The sequence below is a fragment of the Zonotrichia albicollis genome, chromosome 19, assembly GCF_047830755.1.
Source record: "Zonotrichia albicollis isolate bZonAlb1 chromosome 19, bZonAlb1.hap1, whole genome shotgun sequence".
NCBI lineage: Eukaryota > Metazoa > Chordata > Aves > Passeriformes > Passerellidae > Zonotrichia > Zonotrichia albicollis.
In genome coordinates this window covers 6,470,455-6,491,618 of record NC_133837.1, presented here as the reverse complement: position 1 = coordinate 6,491,618, position 21,164 = coordinate 6,470,455, and the positions used below count along the sequence as shown (strand labels likewise).

Below are 21,164 nucleotides of genomic sequence, written 5' to 3'. Positions count from 1 at the left end.
TTGCCAGAACACACAAGCAGGATAGGGGTTTTTTTTAAATTTTAGAATTCTGATGTCTGTTCACCTTTGCACTTCAGGAATCTGAACCTAAAACTGAGTTCCAGTTGTGAATTCCACTGTGCCATTAGGGATATGTCAGATTATTAAATTATTTTTTGGTTTAGCATGCATTTGTCAGTGTTGGGGTAGCTGGAGACTGAACAGATCTCCAATAAATTGGAGGTGAGAGGGGCTGTGCACTATTTAAATATATAATTTAAATAATAGCGTGGAATGCATAGTTCTGCTAAAAAACAAAGCCAGGAGACACTCTCAGGTCACAATTCAAACAAGGATATCTTTACTCCATGGTTGTTTAATTTTAGAAGCAGGTTACTTGAAATCCGTAGCATTTGTTTGCTTTTGGTGATTTACTTTCATTTTGTTAAGGACTAGGTACAACTGGAAGGAGCCTTGCCTTTAAAAGAAGATGCTTTGGTACAGAAACAATGTACTAGTCAGGCTTCACATCTTCAACTATTTACACAAGATTAGGATTTATTTCTGATTCTTTTCTAACATGTAAAAGAAAGGGGGGGAACCTTGGAAAAAAGAAAGGGTCACTTGCCTAAAAAAAGGAAACCTTTTTCTTTCCAAGAGTAAGGAATGTTAATATCTCACTGAGGCTTAAGTTTTTACGGCTGTAACCATGGTAACAGGCTCTTTTCACCAAGTAAGCAGGCCTTACAAAACTCAGAGACCTGGCACAAACATTTCATTTTGTTCAGTAGAGTAATATTAAAGAATTTTTTTTTACTCATGCCAAACACAGAATTTGTTGTGGTGAAAGAATTTTTAATACCTAGTTTCTTCTATGGGGAGTTATATTTATCTTCTCAATAATTTAAAAAATGTGTGTATTTTCTTGTCTCTCTTTCCTCTAAAAGATATCTGGTATATGAAAAACCTCAGGATGTTTCTGTCTTAAACATAGCAAGAAATATTTTCCAACTCATTCTCATAACAAATACTAGATATTTCTTCATTTTATTTAGAGTGGTTTATTTGAAAATGACATCTGAAATACTTCAGGAAGTTCATAGAGTTATATAATTGCCATCTTCTAGTTGTCTTGAAGCCTCCTTCACTCTTTTCTTACAGCTTTGCTTCCTTAATGAATTATTTTCCATTGAAAGGCGTTGAAATATTTGGGTGTGTTAATGACAGCACTGAAATGTAAGTCCAGGCCACTTTACAGCTGCTGTGGCTTCTGATAGCACTGATGTGTTTAAAATTGGGCAGATTTAATTCTGTCATCATTTTTGTGCTGTTCTTTTATCTCCAGCTTTACTGGGGGCAAGTGAAGGACTGGGGGTTGCTGCTTTGGCGTGCCCAGGCCTGCTGACTCGCATCAGTGGTGGTGCCAGGACCCAGCTCTGCTGCTGTGGCAGCTCCTGCCTCTGCCAGCTGCTTTTCTGCTGCCAGTGGGAAGGAGACTGAGAGTTACTGTGCAGATGAGATTCCATATTCACAGCGCTGTAAAAGGCAGAATGTAAACATCCTGTAAAATAATAAATCCAAAAAAATGCGCAATGAGGAGAAGTTGAGGTGAGGATTAAAGTACGTGAGAAAAAATAACACAGTTATAAGGAAGGGCCTTTATTAGTCCTGTTCTGGTGGTAGTTGACATAATGTTCCTTGAGGCAGTGAGAAATGCAGTCATAAGTCTTTTTCTGTACTTGGACAGCTCAGCAAAATAGCCAAGGAGCACGTGCATTACAACTAAGGGAACCTTTGAGCCCAGTTAAATCTGTTTCCTGAGCTAACTTAAATTTGTAACACGTAAAAGGATAAGAGAATTACAGAATTCTGCTTTTTTTCAAATGCTAAGACAGAAACTTTGTGGATAATATTATTTAAAATTATTCTGCTCCACTTCATGGTGAGATTTTTTGGCTTTACATTTTTCAGTTTTCCCTCTAAAGAGTAAAAACCCTACAGTATTGCATGTCTTCACAATAATGTTCATTTTGCAGGTCAGGGTGATCTTGCTGGATTCCCTGACTTGATTCCATAAATACTCCAGAGGAAGCTGAAGTGTTTCATATGTGACCAAGTGCAATCCATGCAGCATTTTTCAGACTAACACTGGATGTAGGGTGGGCTTTTCTTAGAATGCTGCCCAGGGCAAGAATTCAGAGATCAGAAAGTTCTTAGGTTCACCTTATCTACCTGCAAAAATGATCCCAGGCAAGCATTCCCACCTTGTGGGTGTATCCCAGTGGTTGCTGCAGTCCCATCCTTACCTTCAGCTGTGGATTCCGGCTCTTTCCTATTTTTTGCTTCTGCCATTTGTTTGATCCTCCAGAGCAGTCATCTACTTCAGAAATTAAGCTGACAGAACAATTTGCTTCTCTGGTTCCTTCATTTCTTCCTGAAATGAATGGGTTGGTAAAAAGATTCACCAAGTGTCAGGAGGTCAGAAACTGAGACACCCTGCATGCCAATGTTGTCATTTGTCTGAAGTGACATTTCAGTGTGGTCTCCATTGGTGATACAACGTGTTATGGTATAAAAAAATCACCTTTGTGCTCTGTGTATGATTCTGATAAATCTGCCTTTGGCTCCTCTCTGCATCCCCTTTACATGAATGGCACATGAAGGTTTTGTATTTGCAAACTTTATATTTGACAAGCACCAAGGAACAGAAATTTTTAGTCCTTCTGAGAACCCTGATGGGAAGAACAGCAGTTTCTGGTCCTTCCCTGTCTCTTTTTTGATTTGCTGGTATTTTTTAGGGCTTCAAAGATGAATGTGTGTATAGCCAAGGGTTTTCAGCATCTGCTCTTTGTAAGGGGTTGGCCTGGATGACCTTTAAAGGTCCCTTCCAGCCCAAAGCTTTCTGTGATTCTACAAGCTGAGGTTCTGGATATAAAACCTGCCCCCTTCAAGATACGCAATTACATATTATATCTTTGGGGAGGGCTGGCAAAAGTACTCTTATTCTACTTGATTGTAGAATTCTGGTACTCAGAGAAGGTGACTGACATAGGACTCCTATTTCAATATTCACAAATTACCTTGCTTTAAATATGGAAAAATCTGGTACCTTATGGGATACTGATTTTTGTATTTTCTTTTCATTTGTTCAATTTTATTAAGATTTTAAAAGATGCAACAGTAAAAATTCCTCCATTTTTTTATCTTTGCTTTCTCAACAGTTGGATTTGCCAAAAATCAAGCAGTAATTCAGAGCTCAGGAACCTATCTCTGCTTTCTGGATTCAGTAAGTTAATGCTTTTTGTCTAACTTGGTTTTGTCAATAAAATCCTTTCCTTTTTAATGGAGTTGCTGATTTGCTATAAGACAACCTGCTTAAAGGAGTTTGTTCAACGTGCTGGTTACTATTTATGGCTGTAAAGTTGTATTCCAACCTGTAGAAAGCCTTACATCATTCTTTGATTATATCAGATTTCACAAGCTGTTGTGAACAGGGCTGGGCAAGGTTGGTATTTAGGTGTTTTGAGGATTTCTCTTTCCCACATTCTTCAGAAAATTGTATTGATGAGAAACTAAGAGCTAATCTACTGGCTTTTTGATGTAAAATAGGAGAAGTCTCACCTTCCAAGTTGATTTTTTTTTTTCCTGTCCTTTGTTGGATATCTTCTGTGAAGCCATTGAGCTCAGTAACCCGCAGATAAGGATCTCACTTATGCAGCTGAATATGCAGGAATGGTTTCACAAAGGTGCCCAGCTGAGCACAGGAGTGGGGCCGTGTGCTGGGAGCAGGCAAGAAGAGCAGGACCTTCAAGGCTCACTGATCTCCTGTAATTTCACCTGAAGATTGATTTTTTTTTTCCCTCTGAACCCTCAGTTCATTGGAACTGAACTATGGGTTAGGGTAAGATGAACTGGCTGCTGACAGGGTTGGTTTTCAGCTACAATTCAAATGAATATTATGATTGTGCTTGTTAAAAGTGTTGTGAAGCAGGTGTGTGAGCTCTACAGCCATTCTCAGGTTTTAATTAGGGAAATCCTTCAGTTTGCAAACCACACCTGCCTTATCAACTTGATGGAAGAAATTTTTTTTGTTCATATGTTAAAATGTTGTGATTTTTGTGATATATTGTTAGTCAGTGAGGCTGTTTACATATCTGAAATTAAAAATAACCAAACCCAAGGAAACTTGCTTATGATTTGCAAAGTTTGAGTATTCTAGGCTTGCATTACATTGCACAGGCCATTCTAGGGAGTCTGTGGGATGAGGAATGTGTGTGCTTGAACTGGCTGAAGTCATCTGAGTCCACCAGTACATGAATGAGAAATTAATCTACTCTTGTCCCAAGAAGCTTCCTATCTTCTGTATCAGATATGTATAGCATGATGTACTGAAGTAAATGATGGGTTAGTCTTTCTTTTCCATCCAGGGAGATGTAGTTGTTTGAAAATCACTAGCAGTAAACTAGAAAATCACATTCTCTAAATGAAGTTAATTCATATTTTCATAGTGATTCTTCAGAATTCTCAATTTGTTATTTGCCATATATTAAAATCTTCCTGCTGCTGTGTTTCTGTTGTCTGACTATTGCAGGAAAACAAAACATCAGGGAGTCGAATTACAGTTAAGTTATTAAGGAATATAACTGGTTATGATACTGTATTTCTGCAATATTGTCATTAGCAGAAGTTTATATTTAATATTACCAAGCATTACTTGAAGTGAGTTGAGGATTTTATGGTTTACAGTGTGGATAAGCTTAGGAGAAGTTACAAAGATTTTCTGTTCTATGCATTTCTATTGCTTCTTCAAATCAGAGGCATTCTGGACTACCAGAAGCCCAATCTTGTTACAAAAGAAATATTAAATACCTGGCATTACTTAAATGTATTTTCTACTGTCTCCCCTTGTGAGTACCATGTTTTGCTGAAAACAGATCAGAGCCAATAAAATGGATGTTGAAACTGCTACAAGTCCAAAAATTGCTCAGTGTTTTGGCTGTAGTTAGTAAATGTTTTGTGCTAGTAGCTGGGGCACAGATGTTGCCAGCTGTTTAACAACTCTGCTTCCACACACCACCTACCTTCTTCATTTCAGTCACCAGCACAGCATCCAGCTCTCTAGGAAGGAATGTTGATATCAGCCTGCTGGAATGTGCTGCAGCCATGCCAAGGAATTGACCTTCAGAAGTGCAGCCACAATTTCAGCTTTGTTGCAGGTGAATGTGGGAGAGGAATGGAGCTGTTTGTGCACATCACAAATAGGTGGAGAAATGCATCCCTGGCTTTTTGTGCATTCTTTGTTTTCTCTGTGAAGTGAAATGAGTGGATGAGCATATTTGAGAGCATCTTTGGAAATGCTGGCTCCAGCAAGGCTGTTTTTGCTTGCCATTCCAGCTGGAGCCAAGCTGCCCGTGTTATGTCTCTCAACACAGATTTCTGAGGACAACAAACTGGGAAGAAATGTGGAAAAAAAAAGTTACAGGTCTCAGAACTGTCAGAATTTGATCAGCCTTTTCTAGTGTGAAGTGGCAGCTGTTGGACTAACAGCTATTGTGGAGTTTTTTACTGTGGTTGTTGTTACAGATTTCACCTCCAAGCTGCCGAGGCATTTTTTCCCCTCTGGGAAAACAAGTAGAAAAATTGAAGCTACTTAACAATTTTTTCATAATATGGGAAAATCAGGGCTAATTTTGCAAATATATTTCACTGTTAGCTTTTCTTCTTGAAATTGTCTGCAGTTATGACTTTATCTGCCAGTTTCATTGTACTGTAGCTGTAGTTTATCACTTCTCTGGGGTGGTGCCATCTTTGTTAGGAGCATTTACCCCCTTGCAGCACAGCAGAACTCACATTAAAAATTCTGCTTTGAACTGCTGTTTTCATTGACATGCACATAAACATGCCTCTACTTGTCCGAAACTGTATTTCTTTAAAAAAGGATCGTGCTTTCATTTCATCCTAATAATCTGTGGAGTTCCAGGTTTTATTTCAGGTTGTTTCTGTTTATTTCAGGTTTATTCTGTGGAGTTTCCAAGTTTTATTTCAGGTTTATTCAGTGTGTTGTTGGAGAGTTTCTGACTGCTAAAGAAGAAACGTAAAAATGTGTCCTGTTTTGACCTGCAGTGTTTCAAACCCAGTCATAATCACTTGAGAACTTAACGTGCTTGTTTTAATCTTTTGAAAGGCTCTGTTGGCAATGTATCACAATTTCTGAGATTCTCAGGCAGTTCAAAGATATGACTTTAAACCATGTTCCCACAGTGTCACTGCTTGCTAATAGTCAAAAATGCCATGGGGACACAGGTAAGTTTTATTCACCAAAAATGAGAGTGAACCACAGCAGATTTGTCATTCCTGTGATAGAATTGGCAGCTGCTGACCTGTTCCTTTTGGTCTGGGAGATTGGTTTGCACGATTTAAGTTGGGAATGGTAATTCTTTATTGCTGTGTGCATAATTGCTTAATTTCAAATTGCATGTGTTACTTGAGGTTCAAATTCAAACTCACCTTGTTGAGGGGTATTGCTGAAGGCTTTGGAGGAAGATGGTGGGACCTTCTCCAGCCAGATGTGTCAGATACAAATAGATTGGTTTTTCCAGCCTCTGTAACTTCCTGGGTTTGGAAGCATGGATTTCCTTTTAGTTGCCATTATACATTACAGGCAGTAATAAATTTCTGAAATATTCTTCCTCTATTTCAAATTAGTCTGTATTTCTTAGGAAATTTAGATGTGATCAGATTTTCTTTCTGTTGTCGTTTAACATATTGTTCCTTGGAAACTTATCCTCTGATTTAAAAACTGAAATAAGCTGTTTCACAATTAGCAGGTGTGGATGTGGTGGTGAAATCCATTACCAGAAGAGTTATCCATCTTTCCTAATCACTAATGAGCCCCAAAAAGTCAAAATACAAGTGCTTGAAGGCATCATCCCTCTCATTGTTTTGTAAAGATGTGCTTGTATTAAAACCAGATTAAATGTCTCTGTCTGGTATGAAATGTCAGATGAAGAGGTAAACCTTCAGAATTTGGTTGCCATAACCTCTCCCTACATGTGTGTTCATCTCTTCAGCAGTTAAAGAGGGCATTTGGAATCACTGGGAAAGTTTTTACTCTTGTCTGGGTTTACTGGCTTTGCTGCTGAGCACCTTGTGAGTTACCTGCTTCACTTCCTTGCAAACACATCATTTTTTTCAGTGGTCTAACTATGAGCAAAAATCAAAAGTGATCTCCAGTGACCACAGAAAAGCAAGATATAGGAAGGCGTGTGTCTGCATTTGTTGAATGAATGCACTGAGGTGGGAACTGCTTCTACAGCAAAAATTTCCTGACCAACTAACAGTGATGCCTAATTAAAAGATTCATTAAAAAGATTGTCAGGCTCATAAGAGCACCACATAGATCTTTCCATGTAGACCTGTTTGTTGCTATGCTCAAAAAAAGGAAAGGTGCTCAATGTAGTCAGCTTCTTAAATTTGAAATGTTGTCTTTGTTGTCCCCTTCTTTCTCAGTTTAATTTGGGAGTAGAAACAGAAAAGTAGCATTTTTTCTTATGATTTTTTCTTGCAAGTACTGACAGATGATTAGTCCCAGGTGATTTGTGGGTGCCATTGGAGTGCCTGGTTCCAGTGAGTTTGATGGTGTGGGGCTGTTCAAAGAGCAGCCCCCGGAGCATTGCTGGGATCAGGGTATTTCCTTCAGCAGAGCTGCTGACAGGCCACTTTTTGGAGGTGCCAGGCATTTCACTTTCCTGCTCCAAGGAGTTGAACTGAACAATAGCAAAGAAAGATTTTTCCCTCTAGTCTGAGCAGGTGCAGGATAAATGAATGGACCATTTGATGAATTGAAAGATTTTGGAGATGCCATATTGTTGCTCAGTGAGTGAAACATTCCTCCCGCTGCTGCTGCTGGTTGCATTTTGAATTTAATAACTGTGATGGGAAGAAGGTGCTGCTGTTATGGGAGTGAAGTGTATCAGCTCTCAATCCTTTTTTTTTTTCATTTTGCGCAGCCACATATGAAGGAGTTTGGAAAAGCAGGAGATGCTGAGTGTGTAATGTGAGCTTAAGAAAGCACCTCAGTACTGACCTATAATGTTTTGTTTTCTGTGAACTTGCCCTTGGTTGCAAAAAGTAGATGTGTATTGTGCGTTGAATTGTATATTTTGTTTTACTTTCTCAAGTGCAGAAGCACCAATTTTTAAGGGAAAATGATGAAGTTACCACTGTGGAGCCCAATATGCTCCACACAGCCTGGCTGAAGGGGCCAGCTTTTGTATTCCAAGTATATGACTAGGTAAATTTCTTTTCTTATGTCCATTTTTTCCATGGAAGAAATTTCTCTTCATCCTGTCAGCTGAATATCTGCTAGGGGACAGCCATTAGAGACTTCCACGTGAACAGAGAAAATTATATTGGATTATATTGTAAACTTTTGTTTTGTTAAAATTATTTTTCAGTGTAAGTCACTGCTACTGTTATCTTCCCTACCCTCACCTAGGAAACAGAAACAAACTAAATATACTTCCTTTTTTTGTATAGGCCCTTTTTTTTTTCTGTCTGAAATGAATGAAAAATAATTTGGAAAGTGTTTGCCTGATTACTGAGGTTTTATTCTCAGTGTTAAACCAAGAAAACCAAAAAGATGACCAAACTCTGCCTGTAGAAACCAAAGCCTCCAACACCTTTGCTGAATTCAATATCATAAGTGCAACAGCTTTGATAGAAAATTTGTGATTCATTGTGTATTGTTGGGTAAAATATTTTACCCTCTTAGTTGTTTAATACTGTAGTTGCTAAAATTCCGTAATTTATTTAAGGTGCTCTTAATTTGTGGTGCAATCACTTTCGTTTTACTAATTCAAATTTATTTAGGGTTTTAAATACCAGTCTTAATTCCATCCGAGTTCCCTAAGATTATTTCACTACAAATGCATTTATAAAGATTATTTCACTATAAATGCATTTACATTTCACTATAAATACATTATAAATAAATAAATGAAACTTTCCAGTCACACGTAGTGAAGAGTCTGTCAAAGTTGGATTTTGCAGTTACTTTTCTCATACCAACCTGAATCCAAAAAAGCTGAATGATGGTTGAATCTCATTTCTGTCTGCGATGTGATTTATATTTTGTGCTCATGTTATAGTATTATTATATTACTCATTAGTATTATATATAGTATTAGTATATACTATATATAGTATTATATTACTCATTATTATAATATTTGGGATTATGCCCTAAACTATTATATTTATTATATATGGTATTATATAGTATTATTTATTATTAGTAGTATTATAAAGTATTATATATAGTGTTATATATAGTATTAGTATATACTATATATAGTTTTATTATATTACTCATTATTATAGGATTTAGGGTTATGTCCTAAACTATTATATTCTTTTTCCCCCATCTTTCTTTCTCCTTCCATGAACTCAGAAGGACTCACAGAACCATCCCTCAGTGTGTGTAAAGCTGCCAATAAAAAAATGAGACAGAATTATTAAAAGAAATACAGGTCATGCAGGGTAAGAGTTCATAGAGTTTTCCAGCATTAGAGAACAAAGCTGTATTAATAAAAAGAGGCATTTAGAAGTTTTTGTGGTTATAGTGCCCCCTCTTTAGCTGGAGTTTACAGAATTCTGATGCTCTCTGATAGCCTAAGCCCCAGATCTGTGAGTTTTGCCAATAGCATCAAACTGCCCCAGTGTTTTCTTAGGGGAATGGGGCCATTCCTGTCAAACTGGGTGGTTGTGAAAACATGACACCGACCTCTTTGGTGCATAGGTTATTTTGATTTGGTTTGAGTGCTTTCCATGCTGATTTAACCTTTTTCAATCAAGTATATTATTTTTCATCTTTGTGAATATGAGAGTTCTCTCTTGTGTGAGATCAGGAACAGTGAGATCTTTTAGCACAAGAGCAAATGTTTTATATTGTAAAAAATGAGAGTAACATTGTTCTGAGCATTGAAATTCCTGCCTTTTTGGTAGATTTCCCCTTTTTTCCCCTTTTTATCTCTTCCCCCCCCTTTTTCCCCCCTTCTTCTCCTTTTTCCTCCTTTTTCACTTTTTCCCCCCTTTTCCCTTTTTCCCCCTTTTCCCCCTTTTTCCTCCCTTTTCGCTTTCCCCCCCTTTTCCCTTTTCCCCCTTTTTCCCCCTTTTTTTCTCCTTTTCCCTCCCTTTTCCTTTTTTTTCCCCCTTATCCCCCTTTTTTTCCCCCTTCATTTGGATTTACCAAGAAAACATCTAAGGCTCCTTAGCAACTTGTAAAGGAGTGAACACAGTTCAGTTAAAATATATCTGCTATTGCTTGTATGAAAACCAGGTTTTAATTCACAAAAATCAGCTCTGTGTTTGGCATAAAGAAATAGAATTATGATTTTTCTTGTGGGAAATAGAGTGAAGGTTTTATGGGAACACTTTCTTGATACTGGAATTCTGGTGCTCTATGGATAAAGTGGATGAGGTGATAAATAATATTGTTGTAGTTTTGAAGTCATGGGAAATCTGAAGGGTTTTTTTGCTCTATTGGCTTTGAAAATCAGGAACAGCTGTCATGTTTATTACTAAACATATCCTAAATGCAAAATGTTTTTGACAATGTAGTCCTCCCATCTTTTATAAACTTATGTGTGATAAGAGTCAGTTTTATTATTATTTTGTTTTATCTTTAACCTTGAATTGTATTAAACAGTTGGATCTACTTCTGAAACTTTTTTTATCGTGCATGTTTTGATAAAACTATAGGGGCACCTTTATAGCAAGGTCATTCAGCTCTTCAAGCTGTAGATATTTAAACTCTAATATTTTTTCTGTTGCTGTTGACTTGATGGGAAGTTTTAATGTGAAAGTGGTTGGAAATTCAATATTGAGGGTTTGTGCTTTAATAGGAAAATCAGAATTATTTCAGTGTGAGGAACTGTTAAAAGGGTGTCTGTAGAACAGGAATTCAGGGCTCCTTTGAATTATATTTGCCTGATTAAGTTTATTTGGAAATACTCCGAGAAGAAATAGGCTGTGTTAGCTTTAACAAGTATCTAAAAAAGGCTGATTCTTTAAAAGGGGGGAAATATGGCACCAACATGGAAAAGAATATAGGTAGAAACCTTAGGGGCTTAAAAAATTTAGGAAAGAAAAATTGTGCTAAAGTTTCTATAAACTGTAAAATCACTGTCTAGAAAGGATTTAATTTTGAACAGGAAGTAATATAAGTTTGAAAGGAATCTCTCCTAACAGTTCAAGGCAGGATAGCAAAGTTACTGACTTTTCACAAAACAACCTCTCTTTTTGTATGTAAATAGAACAGATCTTTGTGCTGCAAGCAGAAGTAGTATTAACACAAAATTTAAATCCAGATGGTGTGTCTTAAAGCCACTGTCAATGCTGATGCATTCTGTTAGTGTGGGTACTTCCCTTTTTCCTTTTCCTTAGAATTTTCTCATTTCACCAGTACTAGTTTTTTGTGCCCATGAAATATGACATATTTTTAGATCTAGAGACCAAAGGCTTTTCATTTTCAGTGGAACAAGGTACAGCCAGCTTGCAGAGAGCATTTCCTCTCATTGCTGCTTTAACTGAGGGTACTTCCTTGTCCTCACACTGCCGGTGCTGCTGGGGCAGTTGGGAAAGAGTTGGAGAGTTTCTTGAGAAATAAATGTGCAATGTGTGGGTGCTGTGGATGTGTGGTGAGATCACAGCACCACTGTCACGTAGTAGTTTTGATCACTTCCAGCTCCAACAGCATCCAGTTCAATCCACAAAAAGTGTGAAGTCTCCTCATATCTGTTCCATTTGCATTTCTGACTGCCAGCCAGTAAAATGATGTTCATTTAGCAACATATTCTAATGTGTGTCAGTAGTGTTCTGTGACCCTTTTTATGTTCACTAACAGTGTGCTATTTATTCCAGGATGATGTGATGATGCCACAGCGGGTTAGGCTGCAGCACCAAGTTGCCATTCAACACCCAAACAGTGTGAGTACTTTTTTCTTGTGTGTATTTCTGGGTTTTTCTTTGACAGAGTTCCGGATACATCTTTAAAAGGATATGAAAATTTCGCAGTGGGGCTGGGGGAGGCAAAGCAATAACCAGTGTATTCTTTTCCTTTATTTTTAATCCTTGCACTGAATGGGAGCTTTGATTGAACTTCTTTTCTTCGTTTTATTTTCTCTCTTCAGAAAACCAGATCTCGTTACAACAGTGATACTCTTTTGCACATAAGTATATAGGTTTGGCTAATGTCTGTAATCTAAAGGAGAATGCCTTTTTTATGTGGCCGTTCCAAGTCATGTGAAAAACTGCAAAGGATTGGCTACAGCTATGGTTTATCTGCTTTTAATAATTAAGGAACTGTAAACCATAGGGAATGTAGGGGTTGTTACCAGTGATCAACTGGCCGAGAGTTCAGCTGATGTTTCTCTCTCTGTCTGCCTGTAAAATGAAACATTATTAGAATTCCATTCTTTATTCCTGTGAAATAAACTGTCAGGAGTATTCTGTGAGATAGGTTTTCTCTTTGGTTTTATATGATTTTCTTTGATTAGGGTCAGTGTTCTTTAGAGGGAGTTTGTGCATGTGTTCTACTTATCCAATGATAATATGTGTATATACATATATACACTTGTTGTGTATATATATGTATATATATGCTTGTTATGGCAGTCAATACTACTGACAAAGAGATTCCTTTATAAACCTAAAAACTGAGTTTGTTTTGTCAGCAAAATCAGCCTTATTGTTTCCACATCTCTGACATTTTCTCCTGTGATATTTATTTCAATGTGCTAGAGGTTTCTGGAAAGGAGAGGTTGATTGACTTGATCTGTCATGAAGGTGTTTCCTGCAGGTATCTGAACAAAACACACAGTTTTAGGATTATTGCTCTCTGTCAACTAAACACCTTTTGAACATTTTGAACTCCAAAAGACACTTTTTTGGCTGAGGGATGTCTGCCAAACAACCTGCTGCTTAGTGGTGGGATGTGTACCTGCTCATCACCCCACCTGTTTTAGGGCTCTTCTGAAATCTGATCATCCTTACAGTGGGATTTATTAAATTATAGCTTTAACAGTACCTGAGTAGCAGTTAACCTAACTCACATTGCAAACACAATAAAATGATAAATCCAAAGTTGTTTTTGTTCTGATATCCATCAGTTAATGTAATTCTGCAGTCAGATGCCAAAAAACCAGAAAGGCAGGTTGATCCAGTATGCTGGTTTTATGGAAATTAGTGCTAAGAGCTATCATATTTCTTGCTTATATGGCTTCTATAGATGTAAATTAAAACTTTTTTAGTTAGACTAAATTCAACTAAACGGTTTGTAGTCTTTTTAGGAAGTACTTCAACTGTTTTGTTTATATTCTGTTATCCTTTAGTGCCCAACAATCCTCAATATGAGCTATTAAATGACAATCAAACCAGTAATAAAGAGGACCTGAGCAGACTGAAGGGCCTTTATGATCTGTTCTAAGCATCACAAACCTGTTGCTGCCATGTTCCAAATTCAGGTGGATTTATGGCCCTGTTTCAGTCTGCTGTTTGTGGTGGCCCTGCCTTGGCTGGGTTCTGTCTCTCTTCAGAAGGATGGGGTGGTGGGAGACAGAGAAGGTGGAAAAACCTGTGGGCCAAAAAAAATTTATTTTTTATTAAAAGCAAAAGGAGCAAGTCCTTTGTTCAGTTTGGATCTGACTGCCTCGCCCACCCTCACTCAGCCTTGTGGAGAGGGGAAATGTTGGAGAGATCCTTGGGAGGAAGGCTGAGAGCACTGGTGTGTTACCAGCACACAGCACTGGAGGGGCTGGCATGGTCAGAATTAACTCTGTTTCCACCAGAGCCAGCACATTTTCCATGTTACAGGTACAGAAAATGTGTGGGATGTCTGGGTGAGGTGTGACCTGCTGGTTAACGTTGGATTTTACAGAATTCTAATTCAAAGGTCTGAAGGAGAAAGGGGAGCACATCCACCTGTTTCTAGTGAGCAAATAGATCAGTCTGGCGCAGAGCCCCTCAACAACTTTGAGAAAAGTTGGCCTGGTCACAAATCTACTGACCAGTGGCAGGGTGGACTTCTGTTCTTAAAGAATGATCTCTCTGCTGTCCTCAGAATAATCATGCCATTCAATTTTCTGGCCTTGGAAGATATTTGAGGATGTTTGAATGAAGTTTTGTTCTGTGTTTGAAATTCTGGCCTAGCTTCAATCAGTCTGATAAACCAGAGTAGGTGGAGGGGAAAAAAAATTGAAACAAAAAGCAGAAGGTTGAGAAATGCCTGTGAAGCAGTGAGCTTTTTTGGTTTGTTCCTGAAATTCTAATTTGCAGAATTCGCACTTTCCACTATTTTGCAACTTCTCCTGACCTGGATTTTTGACTTTATGCAGTCTCAATATACTTTCAGAAATGTCATTCCTAATCCTAGTCCTGCTGATTGTTACTGGGAGTCAGATTTGAAGATCAGCCTATTGTAGGCTTCATTCTGCTGTTGTTGTTATTTTTGATCAACAGGTAGGAAAAGTCTCCAACTTTGCCCACCAAGAGAAATCTCCCAGATCCTAATTAATCCCTGAGGTGCTTCCCCTTTTGTGTTACTCTTAAATGCAAATTGCCTTGCTCTGATTTGAAGCCTGGTTACTAAACAGCAGAACCAAAGATATCAGATGCCTCTGGGATCTTCCCAACAAATTATTCTTTAAAGAAACCTGTGTCTCCGTCTCTGAAAAAGCAAGAAGCTTGCCCCAGGTTCAGGTGCTGGAACACTGAGGTAACAGCAGCAGTGTTTGTGTCTCATTTCCTGGATCAGAGACTCCTTAATTGTGCTTTAAAGAGTGAGTTCATTTCTATTCTCTTAAGCTGCTCTTATCTGGGACACTTTTTAAAAATAAGGCTTGAGGGTGGAACTGTTCTGACCTTGGAAATGTTCAGAGTGGAGGATTTTGGATCTCAAAATACAAATCACTAATGCATTGTGCTTTTTGTTGAAGCACAACTGCTGTCACCTTGTCCTCTGGTGACTATTTTACATCACCTCCAAGTCCCCCTGACATGAATTCTGTAAATAGACACTCTCAGAAGACGCAAGCTTTTGAGACTCTGTGTATTTATGCTACAAATTCTTAAATTCTGCTTAAGAAATATCAGGCTCAGTGCAAATCCCTACTTTTAGCAGTTGTGAAGCTCAGGGACATCATACTGGTTTTATTTATCCATGATAAGCCAGGTGTTGCTTATTCACCAACCACAAAACATGTATGCTTTGTTGGCAGCTAATTAATAGGAGGATTCAAGCTTCTATTTCCCTTAATTCTGAAAAAATCATGCCTTCATATCTCATTCTGTGCTCTCCTGGAGCTCCAACCTGGTGTATGTACGGTGTTCTACAGAACAACTTTCTAAGTTTGGAGTAGCCCAGGAAATTATTTCCCAAATCACACACACTGTGCAGTCTTTCACTCTGCCTCTCATTAATTCTGTTATTTAATTTCAACAGGGTTACCCTCTGATTTTGTGTTACCTCAAAGATTTTTGTTTCAAGGAGAGAGGGGATGTCAGTTGGATCTGCTCTCTCCTTGTCTTTTTGATGGATGTTCCAGCAGCCCCTACTTTGGGCATGCTGAAGGAGAATCTCTGGACCTGGGAATGATCTTGAAGACATTGAGTAAAATTTAAGAGCTTATAAAATAACTAAACTTTTCCTCAGTGTCCCCTTCCTCAGTGAGAAAACAGCTGGAGTGAGAATGTGTGAAATAGAAATAAAGAACATCTCCTTTTGTTTTCTGTGGCTCACTGGGAGGTGGATCTGTAGCAGTGTCACAACGAACACCTTTCTATTTGTTGTGAAATTGCAATCCTCTGTCTCAAACAGGTAGGATACCTGGGCGTGTGAGAGAGCATGAATATACATTTGCATTTCTTCAATGAGCAATTCTCACTATTTTGCATCTCTAAAGCAGATTTTTGGCATATTCTGTAGCTTGGCTTGAGATCAAGAGCAGCAGTGCCTAAAGCCATTTTTATCTGTTGATTATCTGCCTGTGTTCACCAACTGCCTGAATTCTGCATATCTTTGATGGTTAATGTGACTCTAAGGTAGTTGATGGGATTGAGTGAATTGAACAATTCCTGGCTGGCACAGGGGAGCTGGTGGCTCACAGACCTGTTCACCTGCCCTGGGAGAGCTGAAACAAATATTGCACAATTGGCCAAGGAATTCGAGAAAGCAGCAAATGAATGAGAACTGAGCTGCTTTCTTTAGGGCACAGCTCTGGGCCAAAGGCATTGGCTGCTTCCCTCCCACCCCTGAACTTCACCAATTAACTACATTTAGAAGTTAAGAGGATTTTTTTTCCCCTTTTGGTCTGGAAACATATATTTTTTTAATTCTGAAAGTTACAATTTAATAGATTTTTTTTCATGTCACTGTACCCTGTGCTGTTCTGCTTGTTGGGACCTGTCACACCTTTCTGCCATGTGTTAGAAAGTAGCAAGACTGTTTTTTCCTGCCTCCCTTGGAGAGTGTTCTGCTTACAGAGAGCACTAGTTTGAGTCATATCATTCTTTTCTTGTGGCTAAAATGATCAGATCCACTTGATTCTGTAACTTTGTGGTGTGAAAAACAGTGTTTGTGAGATTTTGTTAAACTGCCATAAAGCAGAACTACATAATACTGAATATTACCTCTCTGTGCTCCATTTAAATTCAGTTCTGTACCTCTATTTAATTTGCATCCTTCCTGTGTTCAGCGAGGTTGTTGGTGATCTTCTCTCATTCTGTGTCTTTAATTCTGAAGTCCAGATTTTACCAAATTCTTTGTCCTCCTGTTGTGCCCTATAGCTTAGCAGATTTTCCTTTAATAAATGCATTATTTTGGATGTGAGGTCGATTAAAATTTTATTTACATAGAACTTAAATAGTCTTTTTTTCTCCTTAGTTAATTTAAATAATCTTTTTTTTTCTCCTTAGTTAATTTGCAGAGCTCTCCCTGTGCCTCCCTTACTCTGCAGGTTTGAGACAGATCAGTGGGAGCTGCCCGGGCCTGTCCCAGCAAGCACTGCCTGTGGAGATAATTTTGATATAAGAATTAATTCATCCAACAGCTATTGAAGAGACATTCGTTGAGTGCTGTCATGTCCTGGATGACAAATCCAATTTGTTTGCATGAACCTTTTAGCAGGAATTGGCTCCAATAAGGGGCTGAGTAGATCTGAGTAGATCTGGTATAGACAGAAGGAAAATGAGATTATATTCCTGAGGTGATTACATGCAGCTGTTGATTGTCCAGCATCAGTTGATTTTTTATGTTCAGAGCAATATTTTCATGAACTAGTCTTAATTATTCTGGTCAGCAGTTTTTTTATATTCAGTTCCCTTTTACTGCAAACAATTATCAAACTACCAAGTCTTGTACATTCTTCTCCAGCATATGGAAAATATAACTCTGAATTAAGGCTACCCTATATAGATACTTATAAAAACATTTACAGATCTCACTTTAGGAAATTGTCATTAGAGGCTTTTAAAAGGAATTTTTAATTATATATAAATAATAATATTATATATATAAGTATTTCATAGTTTATTAATTTATTAGTTATGAAATTTTTATTAATGATATATAATGTATAAATAATTTATTATTTTCAATAATCTGTCTTGGTTTGGAGAGTAGAAACTAAAGCAGCAGTTGTTTGAAGGTTTTGTCAGAAGGGGTGACATTGGAGTATGTCTAGAGGAAAAAATATCATTTCTTTTCTTTTTTTGCACTGGAGAATATGAAAATTCTTTCTTTGACCATGTGAGAGTATTATTTTTACATTTTTGGTAATTAGGCCTTTCCATGTGTATCAGCCAGATCTGCTGGAATTCAGCTGTGTCTTTGCTTTTTATTAGGCAGCTTCCTTAAAGATCTTTTTTAATTTGGTATTTCTGGAAAAAGCCACAGAGCATTTTCAAAGTCACGATGTCAGCCTAGGTCTGTTCTACATTTAATCAAATACCCCAAATGGGAAACAGCCCAACCGACACAACTTTGTAATTAAATTTGTGTTTAAAATGGCCTCCACATGCCAATAACACCATCAAATGATTGTGATTACTGGAGTTTGATATTCATGAAAGACTGACTGTAATGTATTTCATTCATGGAAACATATTTCATTTTTAAAACTACGTCTGAAGCATAAAATGTTTGAAAATCAAGATTCCCTCCTCCTGGTGTTTAGACATTCTGCTGAGGTGATAACTATTGCAATCCAATGAGACTTTATGAAGCTACAGAGAAAAGAAATTAGATAATTACTTGAAGTTTTCCCCAAAATGTCATGTTCAAACTTCATGAATTCACATGTGTGACAACATATTTTAAATCTTCCTGTGTTGTGATGATCTGCTGGGCTGCTCTGATTACACCATGATTTCTTATTTTTAATATAAATTCACTAAAGAAAATTCAGACTTCCTTGGTTTTTGATTACTCTCGTTTTATGTGCTGAAAATGAACATGTAACATCCTTTTGTGGACTTTGGACTTGAACTAGGGTCAAGTAGAATGTGGAACAGGTGTTCTTAAAAATGGATTGCTCCAAGATAGAAGCATCTGTGGAAATGGATATTCATCTGACCAAAAGCTTCTTTGGGGACTCAGCAATATCAACATATTTTATAATTTCTAAAACATGTTTTAAATACACCAGGGTGTATTTTGTATATTTACACCTAATGCAAATTACCTCACAGGCGTCATGTTTTGAAGAACAATTTCCTCCCTTGGAAATTATTGGGAGAGGAAACACATTTTACTACTTTCTTCCTGCAGTATATACTTTTGGGAAGATTTGAACCACATAAAAATATTTCTTTAGTTTATTTTTCCTTTTTAATTGCATTAAATAGTGATCACCAAATCTTTCTTAAAGGAAATTACTGCATAAAATTACTTCAATAAAAATAATTGAAGTAGGGTTTGGAGACAACAGAGGGGACATGTACCTTTCCTTCAGACAAAAGATGTGGGCTTCCTGAACTAGAGCTGCTCTTAAACATTCAGGATAAGGTAACTCTTATAAGAGTTATTTAATACAATTTATTTATAATAAAAAATTAACTCTTATTAGCTTTTTATTTTAGGATTTTTCCATCTGTGTGTTCTCAGAAAGAGGCATATTGAGGAAAAAGGTGTTGTGCCCTTGAGATAATCCTCCCTATTTTACTTGTTATTTGGATAATCTTCATTTCACTGAACTTTATCTAGGATCAGATGTTATGATTTTTCTAATTACAGCATCACTAAGTACTTAATGACATTCTCTTCAAGGAGGTTTATATCATTCTGTCATATTTCTAAAATGAAACAGAACACTGCACATTCTTCCTCAGAATGTGGAATCGAGTTCTGTACTTTGTATAACCTTTGAAAGTTGTATTTATTTTGTACAGAAAAGCCATGGGGTTTTCATGCTAAAATGGATATTTTTTCAATAACTGTTTCAATAATAAAGTTCCTTGAGAGAAGATACATTATATGAAGAATTTCCTGGGTGTGTTTGTACATCCAGTGCCCACTGCCTTGTGGGGAGTTTGTGCTTTTGCCTGTCTTTGTTCATTTCCTCTTCTTTTAAAACAAGGGTGGAAAAGATTGGGATAAAATTGAAGACCAATTATTTTTTCATCCTCATTTCCTCTTTAGTACATAGGCTGCCTCCTGAATAAGGAAGATTGTTTGTGGTAAAGGAAGCTGTAGTGATTAAAAACTCAAAAACATCACATCTGCAGAAAACGCCTTGGTTTTAATTATTGCCGATTCATTTAAACTTTTGTTTCCTCTCCCGCTTCCTTTTCCACTTGAACGTGCAAGGCAAAACATAAAACTCCACAATGATGAAACTAAGAAACATCTCCACCTGAATATTGCATTTCAGAACCACTGGTGAAAGTTGGAATGAGTTCTGACATGTCTGACTGGGTACAGAGCGCTGGGCTCTGCACATGTCACACATGGGACTGAAATTCTCTTTTTTCACCTCACAGGACACTTCTGTACCTCACAGCACAGTGACTAGAGCTGGCTCTAAGCAGGATTTGGTAATGTGTGTAATAATCCTGCCCAGTTCCTCTGAACATGAACATAACTCTGAATTTACTGAATGTGCTCGTTGGATTTTGATTTCCAGGGTGCTGTGACCTGGAGAACCTCAGAGTTATTTTTGTTATTGTTATTTGTACTGCTTTAGTGGTATCATATTCCTGTTGTTCTGGCTTTATAGTTCTCTGAAGATGTTTTCAATGCAATAGAATAAAGAACATGTCTGTGACATTCATTCTGATAATGTTATTTAGGTACAATTCATTAACTCCACTTCTAATTGTGAGAAGTGGTGGAGTTATTACAGAAGAGATTCAGGTGCCTAAATAAAGACCAATAATGTCATTTTTACTGCTGTCTGAGACCATCTAGGCAGAACTGGAAGGTAGTGGAAGCTTTTGGTGAAGCAGCACTGTAGGGCCATAAACTGATCCTATATTTGGCCACTTCTTCCCTACAGAGCTCACTTTAAGCCACTTTTGTTTTTAAAATTTACTTGTGTTGCCTTTTAGTGTATGTAATTGTTGGTACTTAAGATAAATCTCCTATTTTGTGCTCTTACTGTTCTTCCTGTTACTGTTTCTTGCTGCCATAAAGGATAAATTCTTTTATATTTTTTCCAGAGACACTAATGCTGATTGCAATTAAATAAAAAGCTAAATGAGCTTTAAGTTACCTTTAATACATTAAAAAAGTAATTATCTGTCTAGAAAGAAAATTGCCTTATTGCTGTTGTAACAGAAAGGATTTTCTGCCCTGATGAGAATTTCACTTTTTCCTGAACTGCCATAGTCCTTTGCTATGAGCCAGAAATTTCTGTTACTCATTGTTCATGGTACTGTTTCCTATACAAGTAATATTAATATTATTAATATAAAAATAATATAGAATATTAATTATACAAGTAATACTAATATTGCATTTCAGCAAGTTTCCAGTAGGAATAAGAAGCCTATTGCATTTACTGTATATGCAATATATACAATAAATGCAATAGGCTTCTTATTCCTACTGGAAACTTGCTGAAATGCAATATTAGTATTACTTGTAGGTAAGGTATATGCCTAGGTACAGGTATGCCACTCTCCTGAGTTTG

The 21,164-nt window shown here is 37.3% G+C and overlaps 1 protein-coding gene across 5 annotated transcripts in view; it reads left to right on the top strand.

The window, feature by feature from the left end:
- B3GNTL1 (UDP-GlcNAc:betaGal beta-1,3-N-acetylglucosaminyltransferase like 1) overlaps positions 1-21,164 on the top strand; it is a 105,882-nt gene that overhangs the window by 5,711 nt on the left and 79,007 nt on the right. For all 5 annotated transcript variants that reach the window (XM_026797678.2, XM_005494481.4, XM_074555259.1 and 2 more), the window contains 2 exons: positions 3,201-3,265; positions 11,902-11,967. In XM_026797678.2, coding sequence (XP_026653479.2) covers positions 3,201-3,265; positions 11,902-11,967 — 131 coding nt within the window. The remainder of the gene's footprint in view (positions 1-3,200; positions 3,266-11,901; positions 11,968-21,164) is intronic.